Genomic DNA, 15,278 nt, shown 5'->3' on the forward strand with positions numbered 1-15,278 from the left:
AGAAAGCCCGCATGCAGCAACGAAGACCCAACACAGCCAAAAATAAATAAATTTTTTTAAAAATTAAAAAAAAAAGTGGTAAGAGACAAACCCTTGAAAGTGTGATGGGAAAGTCTGCTCTTTTGTGTTGTGGCAGGAATGGAAAAGAACAGTGGGAGCAATTCCAGCACTCATGCAGAAGCAGAAACAACAGTTCAACAGATATTCATAGAGCGCCAAGTATGTGCTATGGATTTTAGATGCTGTAACATGAATTAATTTATTAATTTATGATGTCATTGGATTTAATTTCTACGTAATACATTTTCCCTCAGGTAGAGTAGGCTGGTGTTCCTACAAATCACTTAAGCTTTATTTCCCTTTTTTGATGATTTAAACATATCTATATTCTTTTCTTTATATTAACCAACAAACTATATCTCACATTTTTGTGGGGCTTTAGAGCTTGCAAAGCACGTCTCCCTTCATTATCCTGTGCATCGTAGGGAAGTATAGAGTAATGGTTAAGAATTTGGACTCTGTAGACAGGTTACAGGGACTGGAATAACACTCACCATGTGTGACATTGAGCAAGACTTCTTGGTTTCCACAGCTTAAAAATGGGAATAAAAATAGGATTAAGGGAGCTAATATGTGTAAAGTGCTTAGTCTAGGACCTGGCACGAAGAAACAATATGTAAGTGTTAGATAAACTCCTTATTGTATATATGGAGACACTAAGAAGGCTCTAATTTTTCTCAATTATATTCAACCAGAAATGGTATAGCAAGACTTAAACCATATTTTTCATCTCCAAAACAAGGTTCTTTGTATTACACACATAGTGGAACAGCAATAAACATCAAGCTAAATCAGGCATGAAAGAATGATAATAAAATTTCAGAGTTAAAGGAAACTTACAAAATCACCAATCTAATCTTCTGCCCAATTCAAGAATTCTCTCCACATTTACCTAAGGAATTGTCATACAGCCTCTCTGAACATCTCCAATAACGGGACTCACTTCCTCAAGAGGCACCCCATTCCATTTTTTGCCAAATCAATTAAAATATTCTTCTTGTCTCCTTGTTACCAACACACTATTTCTAGTTCTGTTTAAAAAGAGTAAGTCTAACTCATCCTAGTAGTTTCTGATTAACGTTTCATTTCACATACTTCTACACATCATCCTGTTTGACTTTAAAATAGTAAAATTCCTGTATGAGAAAATAGATGGCACCTCTTGAGATGCCTCAAAAGGATAACGCAACAAGATTCCAATCTTTTATTTTTCAGAAGGCATGGAACAGTGTAAGTTTGTTCATTACACCTGAGATAATATTTCAAAATTTGTTGCTGTTCTTGTAAAGAATCCATATGATTTCCAATTAAAGTATCCTTTTCTTAAAGCTCTTAAAAATGAAGGCATGTTTTCTTTTTAATTTTGAATCATCACATGTTCATTTGACATAGAGCCTTCATTATATGACAGATACTGGAAATACAAAAATTAGTAGTAACACACTGTTCTCTTCCAGCTGTGTACAGAAGTAGTCTTTTTCAGTATGGCTTGAATGGACCTTGGATATAGATTCAGAACTACTAGATTTTGTTGACAGGTAAAATTAGTATTGAATAAAATTTGCCTTCAACATGGTCAATGCAAAAGATTTGTAGGATGAATGAATGACTGTTGATTTTTAATGTAATCTAAAAGTAAGTGACACTATTTAGATTTTAATTCAAACTTTGAAATTCTTGGTCCTTTCATTTTATAAAAGTTGGATATTTGAAAGCATAAGAAACTAAAATTTTGACTTTATCTCACAGTCAGAGCCTTAATACTATGTGTAAAGAAAGGTTGCAAGATAATCTACTTTTTTTTTTTTTCGTTTTTAATTTTGGCTGTGTTGGGTCTTCCTTGCTGCGCATGGGCTTTCTCTAGATGAGGCAAGCGGGGGCTACTCTTTGTTGCGGCGCGCGGGCCTCTCATTGTCGTGGCTTCTCTTGTTGCAGAGCACAGGCTCTAGAGCGCAGGCTCAGTAGTTGTGGCACACGGGCTTAGTTGCTCTGCGGCATGTGGGACCTTCCCGGGCCAGGGATCAAACCCATGTCCCCTGCATTGGCAGGCAGATTCTTAACCACTATGCCACCAGGGAAGCCCTAATCTCCTACCTTTATGAATTATTTTAATCCAATTCATAAATATATACATTTTTTGAAATAAAAATATCCATTTTCCTTAAATGGAGTTTTAAATTCACATCTATTTATTAGAGTACGGATTTTTATTTTGTATATTTTTATTTTTCCTTTAGGGTTAGGGTAGACAACTTTTTAGATCTGATTTTAAGTTATGCACTTATATGAAAATAGAGTAAAATTAATCACTTTGTGGTTAATAAATTCAATATTCTGCTTACAGACAGCTTGTTATAAAATTACTGATATATTCTAGCAAAAGCAGTAAAGGTTATGTCAAATAACTACTAAAAAAATCATACTATGTAGCGTTAATGATGTTACCTTAACATACCAGCTTCAGGGGCTGCATAATTGTTTCTGCCAACCCATAAATTTTTGAGTAACAACAAAATTATTGTGATTTTTCTTACTAAATAATTCATACATTACAAAGAATGTATGTAACAAGGTCCATGAATCACTAAAGCATATAATGATCATATATCTGATGACATATCTCTTTTCATAAGATGAATTCGAATAGATTTATGTATTTAGGTTAACTAAAAAATACCGAGTTTATAAGGTTCATAATTCTATCAACAACAACAAAATACTTCAAATCTTCCTTAAGAAGTACATGATTTGCTTTTAAAAACTGAAAGCTTTTGTTTATCAAAATCCTTGTTTAAGCTACTTTTCATGAAGTTTTACAGCGTTTAAATTGATATCATAAATATTACTGAAGATAAATTAATAATATAATGGAGTAGTACAATGTTCATAAACTGTATTTAAAATGATATAAGTGCAACTAAAATAGCTATAAGCAATACTATATAAAACCTCATTCTAGTAGTAGCTGATATTCTTTATCTAGCAACTAGGATCTAAAAGAGGATATTTTCATTTACTAACATTTTACATACTTTTCTTTGGTCTTATCTTTTTTAAGTTTTTAAAATTAAAAAAACTTTTTGGCCATGCCTCGCGGCATGCAGGATCTTGGTTCCCTGACCAGGGATGAACCCATGCCCTCTGCAGTGGAAGCACGGAATCTTAACCACTGGACTGCCAGGGCAGTCCATGGCCTTAAAGTATCTCAAACCAAGTATACCCTTTTCTTAATGCTACTAAAAATGATCCCAAATGAGATCTCATCTATTTAATTGAAACTAGGTTTCACGAAATTGAGTTATTAGTAATGAGGTGGATGGACCTAGAGACTGTCATACAGAGAGAAGTAAGTCAGAAAGAGAAAAACAAATACCGTATGCTAACACATATATATGGAATTTAAAAAAAAGAAAAAAGGTTCTGAAGAACCTAGGGGCAGGACAGGAATAAAGACACAGACGTAGAGAATGGACATGAGGACATGGGGAGGGGGAAGTGTAAGCTGGGACAAAGTGAGAGAGTGGCATGGACATATATACACTACCAAATGTAAAATAGATGGCTAGTGGGAAGCAGCCGCATAGTGCAGGGAGATCAGCTCGGTGCTTTGTGTCCACCTAGAGGGGTGGGTTAGGGAGGGTGGGAGGGAGACGCAAGAGGGAGGAGATATGGGGATATGTGTATATGTATAGCTGATTCACTTTGTTACAAAGCATAAACTAACACACCATTGTAAAGCAATTATACTCCAATCAAGATGTTAAAAGAATAAAAACTAGGTTTCATACTAAAATTTTTAAAATTCCAAGAATACAACATACAAAATGATGTTAATGTTTTACCTCTTTTAATTTCTAACGTTTTTCTAAACAGTTATTTTCTATAGAAATTATGCAGTCAGTTATATTTTATCATAGTAATAATGAATCCTTTACTAATTTTTAAATTTTATTTTTATTTATGGTGAAATACACATCACACAGAAATTATCATGTTAACCATTTTTAAGTGTACAGTTCAGTGTTATTAAGTACATTCACATTACTGTACCACCATCAATATCATCTATCTCCAGAACTCTTTTTATCTTACACAATTGAAACTCTATACCTATTAAACACTAACTGCCCACTTCCCCTCCCCCCTTTACTAGTTTTTTAACAGCTTTATTGAAAGATAATTCACATGCTATACAGTTCTTCCATTTAAAGTGTACAATTCAATGTTTTAAGTATAGTCACAGAATTGTGCAACCATCACCACAATCAATTTTGGAACAGTTTCATCACCCCCAAAAGAATCCCCGTGCCCATTAACAGTCACTCCCCATTTCCTACCAACCTCCCCAGTCCTAGGCAATCACTAATCCACTTTCTGTCTCTATAGATTTGCCTATTCTGGACATTTCCTATAAGTGGAATCACACAATGTATGAGCTTTTATGATGGGCTTTTTTCACTTAGTGTTATGTTTTCAAGAAAGCTTTGCCAATGCTGTAGCATGGATCAGTACTTCCTTGCTTTTTTTGGTTGAATAATATTCTGTTGTGTGAATATGCCAAATTTTATTTTTATCCATTCATCAGTTGATATTTGTTTCCACTTCTTTGCTAGAATGAATAATGCTATGCGCACTTGTGTACAAGTTTTTGTGTGAACATATTTTCAATCCTCTAGGGTATGTATCCTAGGAACAGAATTGCTGTGTAATATGATAACTCCATGTTTGATATTTTGTGGAACGGCCAAACTTTTCCGAAGTGGCTGCACTATTTTACATTCCCACTAGCAATGTATGAGGGTTCCAACTTCTCCACATTTCATGCGAACACTTGTTATTATGTCTTTTTGATTGTAGCCATCCTAGTGGGTATAAAGTGGTATCTCATTGTGGTTTTGATTTGCATTTCCCTAATAGTTAAACGCCTTTCATGTGTTTAGTAGCTATTTGTATAATTTCTTTGGAGAAATGTCTGTCCAAATCTATTTTTCAATTGGGTTGAGTTAGAAGAGTTCTTTATATATTCTGGCTACAGGTCCCTTTATCATATATATGATTTGCAAATATTTTCTCCCATTCTATCAGTTGTCTTTTATTTTCTTGATAGTGTCCTTTAAAACACAAAAGTTTTTAATTTTGATGATGTCCAACTTAACTTTTTTTTTTCTGTCATTTACCTTTTCTAACATTTATCCTTTCCCCAAATAGGAGATTTTTACAGAAGGCAGTATATGAAATCACAGTTTCTTTACTAGAAAGCTAACTGAACTTAGAAATACACTTACTAGGGGCTTCCCTGGTGGCACAGTGGTTAAGAATCCGCCTGCCAATGCAGGGGACACGGGTGTGATCCCTGGTCCGGGAAGATCCTACATGCTGCAGAGCAACTAAGCCTGTGCACCACAACTACTGAGCCTGTGCTCTAGAGCCCGCAAGCCACAACTACTGAGCCGGCGTGCCACACCTACAGAAGCCTGTGTGCCTAGAGTTGTATTAAATGTACTCTCAATTAGCAAAACAGGTCTGAGAAGTTGCTGGATGGCCGAGCTTGTGTCATTGGAAACTATTTTATCCACATCTTCATTTAAAGAATTTTTTTTCTCAACATCTGATCTCCAATTTATATTAGAAAAATACTCTGTGGACTGTGGTCACTACTAATAACACTTCTTATTGTTGGGAAAGCTCTTGTGAAACATTTGTCAAGCACATAAAATGGTATAAAAGTGAAATACAGTAATTAAGATGTGTGTTCTATCGATTGTGTAAGCTAAAGTAATTTTTCATTACTAACGTAAGATTTAATAAGTGTAAGTAGTTAAAGATTCTGACTTGGCACTAGTCATTAGCATGTAATTGAACTAGTAAAAAAGATCAGTTAAAGCTGTGTTGATTACCACCTTATCTTTGAAAGGCAATTAAAGACCTCAATCATTGCAACAAGATTTGATTGTGCAGCCTTTATTGGACATTGATCTTTCAGCAAAGTGCAGTTACATTTTCCATTAATTTACAGTAACAGAGTTTAACTCTGATACCCTAGACTGTTGACCCAGGTGAGATGTAATGCTAAGTACTTGTTTAGGTTAAGATGCCCCCAAACGTCATTACTGTCTGAATGGTAAGTGCTGAAAAAAAGTAGATACCCGATCCACTAGCTTTAGGATAAGGTTTCTGTTATCTGCATTAGCTTTTAAATGAAATGAAACCCAGATCCTTGTCTTTAGGTCACTCCACTCATTCAAACAACATTCATTCTTTAATAGAATTAAGAGATATTTTGTGAAGAATTATAGATGATCTGTGATTATAATTTTGAGTGATATAAATATAAATGACAAAATAAAATGTACATTTTAAAAGAAATACACATGGCTTTTAATAATTGTTTCCATTTTTACTGGTCAACAATAAGCAAAATATTAGTGGCCAAATATGTATGATGAACGAACTTATAACTATTTGTACAATTTGGTATGTTAAGCCATTAGCACTGAGAAACTAGGGATTTTTTTTTTTTTTTAATTAGCAACCTCTTTCTTGCTCCCAACTCTGTTACTGCATCTTTATGGTGGTTCACAACTTATACAGGATCTACGAATTTTGACTAGAAACTTCTTCCAACACTTGATAATTGATTTGTATAGAAATAACAATAGAAGAGATACAAGATTTTAAACTAAAATAAAACTTCATCTTCATTCAAAAAATAGTTGCCTGGATTATTCTGAAGACTAAAAATCCCATTAAAGAAGTGTAGGCAGAAAAGCTGTCTGTTTCATCAACTAAGAAAACTCCTGCTATCCAGAAGGGCTGGGTCCACTTAGAACCCTCCTTGCCATCTCAGGCATAACCAGCATGCGCACAGGCACACTCGCACAAACTGCCTTCATTGTGTCTCCTCCTCCCTTCCTCTCACTTATTTAAAAAATCCTTTTATTGATGAAGTCTTTTAAACTTAAATATATATGGGACACAAGAATGAGGATTACAAAACCAGCCTTTCTGAAATTAAGGTAAAACGGACATTTGCTTACAAGCACATTCATGATACATTTTAAGGCAGAAAGGTTTCTTGTTTTGTCCCTCTTAGATTACAGGTGGAAAAAACTAAGATACAAAGGAGTAATTAGCCTGAGGTCAAAAAGTAAGATAGCACTGTTGCTAAAAATAGAATCAATCTCCTGCCTCCAGCATTTATATTTTATCCTTTTTAGGCCACAATACTTTGATGTAATATCCAACTTTAAAGAAAAAACTTGAACCATTGCTGTTCAATGAGAATTTTTTCAGACTAAACGGTTCACTACAAGACTTCATAAATCCAAGGAATGATATTTTAAATATTTGAACCATGCCCTTAGCCATTGTTGAGTTCATCCTTTACCATGATCAACTTCATGAGAGCAAGAGGTCTATTGATTTTCATGTAATACAAGAAAATATTACATTTGCTTAATTGTTACACAGTGAGCACATCAGACAAGAAATCAAGGCTCTATTTAATGCTGCAAGCAGCAGAGAATTACAGAGATCAATAGGGTAGTTTGTCAAAGATGTTCTCCAAGGAGACTTACCTATCACCATATGGACAAGAAGTCACCCCGATTGTAGCTATTGAAAAACAGGTAAGCACAGTCAGCAGTACAAATTATCAGAAATCAAACAGGCCAGTGTGAAAAGAAGTGCAACTCTACTGAAAAGCTGTTATTTATGGTCTGATAAAAACCATTTTATCAGCCTTGTGTTGGGACCAAACCTTTACAGCAAGTATTGACAAGATCAGGAGCAATGAATGAGCAGTATTTGACTTAAAACTTATGAGCTATAGTTATTTAACTTTGCCCATTACAGAGGAAATCAGTTCTAGCCTTCCTTGCAAAATGCTAATAGTCAGTTTTATTATTAATGAAGCTTAATGTAACACTATCTCCTTTGCGTAAGCCATTCACTTAACTAGTGTCAAGTATATTCTTCTGGACTAAATATATTGGCATAAGTACTTCTTTGATTAAAAGGTTATTTAGAATTGCTGTTAGACAAGTGAACACTACATATATTTGAAGAACAGTTCACTCTGTAGCTCACTTAAAATGACTACCTTTAACGAAGCCAGTTTGTGTCACTTCATTATTCCAGTGCTTTCACCTCAATCACTTCCACTCACCTTCCCTACTGATTTGCCAGAAGTAGGCACCCAAACGTTGGTTAGATTGAATTCTATAAAATATTTTGCTACAAAACTGTGTAAACGTTGCAGAGCATCAGCAACACATTAACATAAATGATATATAATGCATGTTTGTAATTATGGGAGAGATCATAAATCTTAAACACCCATTGGTTTAGAAATTAAATAGTTCTTAGTTCTCCCTAAATTACTCCAAATTTCTGAAATTTACCATTCGTCTGGGTTTTCTGTAACTACCCCCAAGGATAAATTTTTTTAAATGACTTTGCTTTAAAAAATGCAATTAACTTAATAAAATTCGAATGCAAAACCGCCATCAGGTCTTTAAAATTTCAGCCCACTTTCCATCGCCAATAAGTCTATGGATGGATACGTACCATTTCAGCTAGTTGCTTTTTTAAACAGTTACCAAATTTATTTTTTCTGGGTCTTTCTAGATTTTAATTGTTCTTACAGTTTTATTGGCATGCCATTTTAACTTTTAATCAGTCTTAATTTCATTCTTCTTGCTGCATTTACATTACCTAGAGTTGTTAATACATTTTTTAAAAAGTAGTATGGTATTGGATTCTTTAGGTAATAAGAAGTTTCAACATTACACCCACACCTCTCATACAGGTAAATGGCACAAGGGCTGTAATACATTTCCATTGAAAATCCTGACAGTTGAATGGCTTAAATTTCAGATTGCAGTTAGAATTCTCATCAACTTTCGATTTGCCAATGATATTATATTATCTCTATCATATATCCTAAAATTCTCTACTTCTTTTCCCAATGTTAAAGATTTTTTCCCCTTCCTTGTGGGGTATCTATATTTTCAAAGAGTTGATTTAAATTGTTAATACATAACTACAGAATCTATAAGTTACAATCATTTTTTATCTCTAGTTTAACCTAGTTATAGGAAAAAATTCATATAAGCGTTATGTGTTTGTAGTTCCCATTGGCTAAACAAAGTATGCAATATATAACAATGTATTAATATGAAAAGCTTTGCCTCTTGAGGGCAATGATTCATCTTAAAGAACCAGACACCGTAGAAAGAAAAAGGTGTTTGCAAAGTTTTATTTTAAAGGATCAAAAATAAATATTGCACATACACATGAGAAAATCTACTGATATTTTCATCCTCCAGTGCATACTTTCAGTACATGGCACCTTCATCTTCTTTATTTAGAAAATAAACTGTTATTGGTCCATAACTGGTGTGCACAGTCTCTGTGACTCTAGCAAATAACCAGGAGCCAAGTCCATATAATAAAGTTGGAATACCTAGAAAACAAATGCATATGTTACTTGTGAAATCAATACCTATTAATCATGTACTCATATATTTGTCATGGTATAAATCACATAGCACTCTTCAGCAACATCAAGAAATTATAAAGTTACAAAAATGAGTATACACTGACTCAACCTAAAAGGTCAATTTCATCTATGTTTGTGGAACATAGTAACAATTGTGTGAGCCTAGAGATTTAAAAAACTATAGATGAAGCTGATGTAAACTGTAATTCAAAGTACTTTACAAACATTAATTCATTACCTCCAAATAATTATGAAGTAATTCTATATTCTTTTCACAAATAAGCAAACAGAGAAGTGTCATTAATTTAGTTGTAGATGCTCCTGATGATTGGCCTTGAGCTTAAATTACTAGGTCATCTTTATTGTGCTTTTAAGTTGGACAGTAATACCGATGGCTAAAATAATTTCTTGTACAACTTAAAAGAAACTGGGTCAAAAAGCTGTCTTCAAAATCTAAGGCAAAACCTAACTGTAAGGAAGATTTTAGTATAATAACAAACATGAGAAAGAAACAATCCCATTAATATTTTTACAACTGATTTGAAAATCTTGCTTCAACCTATTTGAAATAGGTACATAATAGACTGCAATAATATATTTCTTCTTTGGAATATTTCCATTTGTGATTAGTTGCCATTTGTGATACATGAAACTAAATATATACTAGCCAGAGATATGGATTAAGCACTCATATGCACATGACACTAAACTGGACACAAAGCAAACTTTCACAATTCCTATTTTTTGTAAGACACTTATTTAATCCATGACTATTATTAACATATTAAAAAACATATGTATAAAACCACAGGCACATGAATCAATAACAAATATTGTATAGTCTGCACAAATATTATTGTTCCTGGGTATGAGCTGGACAGAAAATAACAATTTTAAAGGAGAGCTGTGCAACTGGAAAATCACTTTCTTTCTAGATAAGAGGGAAATCAACACATGCTCAGGACTAATCATATTGTTAAATTTTTTTCTTATTTTTCTGCAAGAGTATACTTGCTGTGTTATGTTCTTTTTGAGTGTATAAGTTCATTGGACTACTTTGTGCTTATTCCCTGAAGCTGCATTCCAGCCACTGTGATGCCAGAGATTAATCAGGAGAAGCATCACTAGTTGGCAATGAGAGAGGCAAAAATGCCCATTCAGACTGGCGCCTCTCTATTTTTAGGAATATACTGGGTCACAGCTTGTTACTTTCACAGGGTTCCCTGGAATTCCTATGCAACTTTTCACAGTATATTGCCTTCTTTGCCTTGGTAATACCTCCCCCCAAATCTCTAAATGCCTCAAGGGAACGTCACAAAAAATTCACAAAAACTAGCATCATAAAGCTATTTATAAATCATTCAACCAAAAGGAAATAAAAAGGCAAGTAGGGCTTCCCTGGTGGCGCAGTGGTTGAGAGTCCGCCTGCCGATGCAGGGGACACGGGTTCGTGTCCCGGTCCGGGAAGATCCCACATGCCGCGGAGCGGCTGGGCCCGTGAGCCACGGCCATTGAGCCTGCGCGTCCGGAGCCTGTGCTCCGCAACGGGAGAGGCCACAGCAGTGAGAGGCCCGCGTACCGCAAAAAAAAAAAAAAAAAAGGCAAGTAGTGGCGTGGAGTGGGGGAGTGGACAAGAGAACGAGAACAGGGCAGGCAGAAGCGAGTGAAGAGTAGAGGGAGCAGCTGAAATAAAAAATAAATTTAAAATATGGTATCACAACTTCAAAAGCTGAAAACAGAGTGAGAAAGAAAAACAGGCTCTAGAAATAATTATACATTTTCCAAATATACTGATAGTAAAATACATAAAATATGACTTTTAAACCAATGCTAAGGACTTACAGTTAAGAAATGGATGGTGACACTGAAAGTTTTGTTTTACAGTATTTATCACAGTTTTCAATTAAAATACTGATACTTTAAAAAAAAATCACACAAATGGTCAATATTTTTTCAGCTAAAATGGAGGACTGATCAAGGATTACTAACTTAATAACTACATTATCTCTTATTAAGAAACAACTAGGAACCATTATCATTCATGCTATTTGATAGGGGGTGGAGACGTAATGTAGGAGTCAGAAATTCTCTAATTTTTTTTTTATCCTGTAGTCCACTTATTTAATGCAGTCAGGCTAATACACGAAATGGGAAGATTAGCCACATATATAATTTACACACTAAAAAACCCCATAATTTTCTTTACAGCACAAATGCTGTAAAGTCTGTACGGTTTGATGAAAAATTAAATTTTTTCCAGACTGTCTGAAACATATCATAACATCAAAATGAATGTGCAAGTCAGTTCTTTGCACAATAATTCATTTTGAGTCAGCTGAACAGTAGGTAAACCACTGTCAAATTAAGCACTTTAAAAAAATTAGAACTTTGTAGCAAGTCTCCAATTACCCATTCATTCCAATGGTAAACTGCTTTTCTTAAATCTCAATCTACTTCCCAGCAGGATACCCAGACTAGTAAACCATCAGTAAAATGTCAGCTTCCATTGAAAGGAAGGCAGAAGAGAAAGGGAACAAATGGGTAAAAGAGAAAGGGAACCAATGGGTAAAAGAGAAATCTTTATTATTTACAAAATGGAAAAATGAACTACTTTGATAATTACTAATTTGAAAGGAAAGAAGAATAAAATTCTAAGTATTTTTAAATAGAATATGTACTTGATGATCCAGAGGGGCAACTGCACAACATAGAATAGGAAAAAAATCCTATTATCTAATTCCCTACCCTAAGACAAAAATACAATATTAACATTATCAAATTGGTTAATACTCTTAAAATAAAAAATCCAGAAAAAAATAACTCCCTTTATTAGTATAAGCTAATTTGTATTCAAGCATGCTTGTGCAAAAAGTTTTCCTTTTTGTTTAACTTAACTCTTATTCTCTTTTAAACAGAATTTTTAGAATTTTCAAAAGACCATTAAATCACTATTCAGCTTTCTCTTTCACATTAAAAAAAAAACTACAGCTGCTGTTTCTTTCTTCAAAAGGTTTTACTACTTTTCTGTGTGAGAATGCTCTGGGCATCCTATTTTTCTTTGGATTTCTTTCTACCTAAAAAGAGAAGCCCCTAATCATTAAGCTGGTCTTAAAGTGTTAGGTTTTAAATGGTGAAAACTTTTTTAAAAAAGGCATTGGGCTCACGGTTTACCTATAACCCTCCAGTTATGCTTTTCCTAACCTATTACTCTATATTTGGGAAGAATGATTTTTTTTTTGATTCTAAAAATGCTAAAATAAACATATTCTTCTTGAATCTAGTCATCACTCCAAGTCTCTCCAAATAACTTTGAACTGAATTTTCTGAGTCACTACACTCCTCAACTTCTTTGCATCAACCTCAAAATTAGTAGGCATGCTCTATATAGTTCATCAGCCAAATCATAAGACATATTTTTTAAAGGATTACACATAGCTGAATAATCTTCTCCTTAATGGACTGAACCCAAGACAGTCCCAGTGGAGCAATGGCTCCAAAATCCCATGACTGCCATATGGGAGTTATTATAAGCAAAAATACACCTACCACATTTAAATTTAAGAAACTATCAGGCTATATAGTAATAGTGCAGCTGCATAGGCGTTTAGCTTTAATTCTGGTTCAAAAACCTGGTTGGGTAACGTGGGTCAGCTTGTACATCTAGATTCTGAATTACTGAAATATGGATTAATTTGATATCAGCTACATGAATAGGTTCCAAACATCCTGAGGCCTATTTTTCACTGACCTAGAAAATATAAAAGATGCACTCATGTCAACGTTCACGCCTCTTCGGTCATTAACCAAAAGATAATAAACATCCAGCAAGAGTTAACACTCTCAGAGTTAGAATATTCCATGAAAACATACCAATATTAAAGAGGTAGTCTTTTAAATATCTTTTAGGCCTAGCATCACTGGTGAAAATCTTTAGTGCTTTTAGTAAAACAAACTTGCTGGGGTTTCATATAAAGAGAACAAAGAAACTTCAAAAAAGTAGTTCCAGTTTTTATAATATGAACGCACCCACAAAGTGGTGTTCATGGGAACGACTCCTGCCATGCAATTAGGCATTTTTTAAAAACTTAAGAGCCACTTTCCAGGGGCCTACACCCTTCTTCTCACTGCCCAATGTAGGGGTCCTTCTAGTTAAGAGCTGCAGGGTAGCGAGGATGGAATGCTCTCTCCCCGGGGTGATGCAGGGTGGTCCCTAAGTACAGGCATGTCGATAAGCCCCACTTTCCGGGGTACGATTCAGGAGCAACAACTTAGCCCTGACAGGCACCTGCCGGGCGGGGGAATACAGAAGCCCAGGGCCAGGGCCGGGGCTGGAAGGCTGCAGAGTGGGTGGGACGCCAACACTGGGCGAAGCGTGGCGAGCGCGTGCGCCCGGGCGAGCCTGCACGGGGCCGGGGCAGGTCTCCCAGGGCCGGCGCGGTCTGACCTAGGGCCGGGGGCTCGGCCTCGGAGCCAGAGCGTTTGTCAGCGTGCTTTGCAAACAGTGGGGCCATCGTCGGCGCGACATGCTTCACCGGCCCGGGCCACTCACCGAGGTTGATAACCTTGAGCGCCGTGAAGAACCGGTCCTGCCGGGCCAGGTCGTGCCAGGGGGCCTTGGAGCAGTGGTACTTGATGAAGGGGAAGCAGCCGGTGCGCAGGACGTGGTAGTTGGCGCCCTGCACGGGCCAGTTGAAGTGCGAGAGGCCGAACTGGTCGTTGCGGACGGCGCTGTAGGGCACGCAGAAGGAGGTCCAGTGCGGCAAGCGCCGCTGCAGCAGGTGGCGCGTCAGCACCTCCGAGGCGCGGGGCTTCGGGCGGGAGGCGGCGCCCAAGGCCCAGGGCCGGCACAGCAGCAGCCAGAGCACGGCCTCATGGGCCCTCCGCAGGGCCTCCATAACCGGCTTTGCCCGCGTCCCCCGCCCCCTGGCCGCCGTAGGGGCGCGCGCCGCTGGGGGCGGGGCCGAAGGAGCGCGAGCCCTCGCTCGCTCCTCGGGCGTGCGGCAGGTACGCCCAATGGGCGCCGCGCGAGTGTGCGAGACCCCCCCGCCCCCGGGCGCGGCGGCGCGTGCGCACAAAGGTCCCGCGGCTTCCTAGGGAGAGTGGAGCGGGGCGCGGGCTGGCAGTCGGAGGCACTCTCGCTGAGGAGGTAGTGAAAACATGACCGAGGACCTCGTGAACTCATTAATAACCCTGAGGAGGGTTGAGGGCGGGCTTCGCGAGTATTATCAGTTTAGGTAAGAGGAAAATTAAGCTTTAAAACAATTAAATAACTTAACCACCCTACTGAGTGGCAAAACTCACACCCGTATCTCTCTTCCAAGCCGCAGGCTCAAGTGCAATCCTTGGTTGGTGGTGTTGAGGAAACCCTTGAGAAGGTGTCCTCAGGGAAGCGAGTTAAAAGTCAAGTCCCCAGATTTGCAGTGGCTGGTAAAGTCGGGGAGCACTTTTGTATTCAGATCCCCGCTGTCGTGTTGTTTAAAATAAGTCCCAGATATCTCAACAGAAAAAGTTTATTTCTTAGAAAGTCCTACGTCTCTTCATGCAGTGTGCACCACCACCTCCTTCCTAAGAGTCTGGTGAACGCCAGGCCAGGAGTCTTTTAGTTTTAAACCTTAATCCTGTCACTCATTATCAAATCTCGTACTTTAGGAAAACCTTTTCTCAAATTTTGCAGCCTCTTGAGGTAATAACTTACATACATCTGCTTTCTAAAGAA

At 37.0% G+C, this 15,278-nt stretch overlaps 1 protein-coding gene across 1 annotated transcript; it reads right to left on the bottom strand.

Moving 5' to 3' along the window:
• Positions 1 to 9,308: 9,308 nt before the first annotated feature.
• LOC307180244 (uncharacterized protein C15orf61) lies at positions 9,309 to 14,947 on the bottom strand. The gene is made up of 2 exons (XM_079910364.1): positions 14,112 to 14,947; positions 9,309 to 9,526 (listed from the first exon to the last, which is right to left on the bottom strand). The coding sequence occupies exons 1-2, from the start codon at positions 14,455 to 14,457 to the stop codon at positions 9,399 to 9,401; spliced, it is 474 nt and encodes a 157-aa protein (XP_079766490.1). The 5' UTR covers positions 14,458 to 14,947; the 3' UTR covers positions 9,309 to 9,398.
• Positions 14,948 to 15,278: the final 331 nt, after the last annotated feature.

This window comes from Stenella coeruleoalba, assembly GCF_951394435.1.
Source record: "Stenella coeruleoalba genome assembly, chromosome: 2".
Lineage (NCBI taxonomy): Eukaryota > Metazoa > Chordata > Mammalia > Artiodactyla > Delphinidae > Stenella > Stenella coeruleoalba.

Excerpts from the sequence above, each read along its gene's own strand:
- LOC307180244 (XM_079910364.1), bottom strand. The coding sequence starts at position 14,457 with ATGGAGGCCCTGCGGAGGGCCCATGAGGCCGTGCTCTGGCTGCTGCTG. Across the intron at positions 9,527-14,111 it reads GCTCAAGGTTATCAACCTCG|GTATTCCAACTTTATTATAT; the intron begins GTGAGTGGCCCG and ends TTTGTTTTCTAG.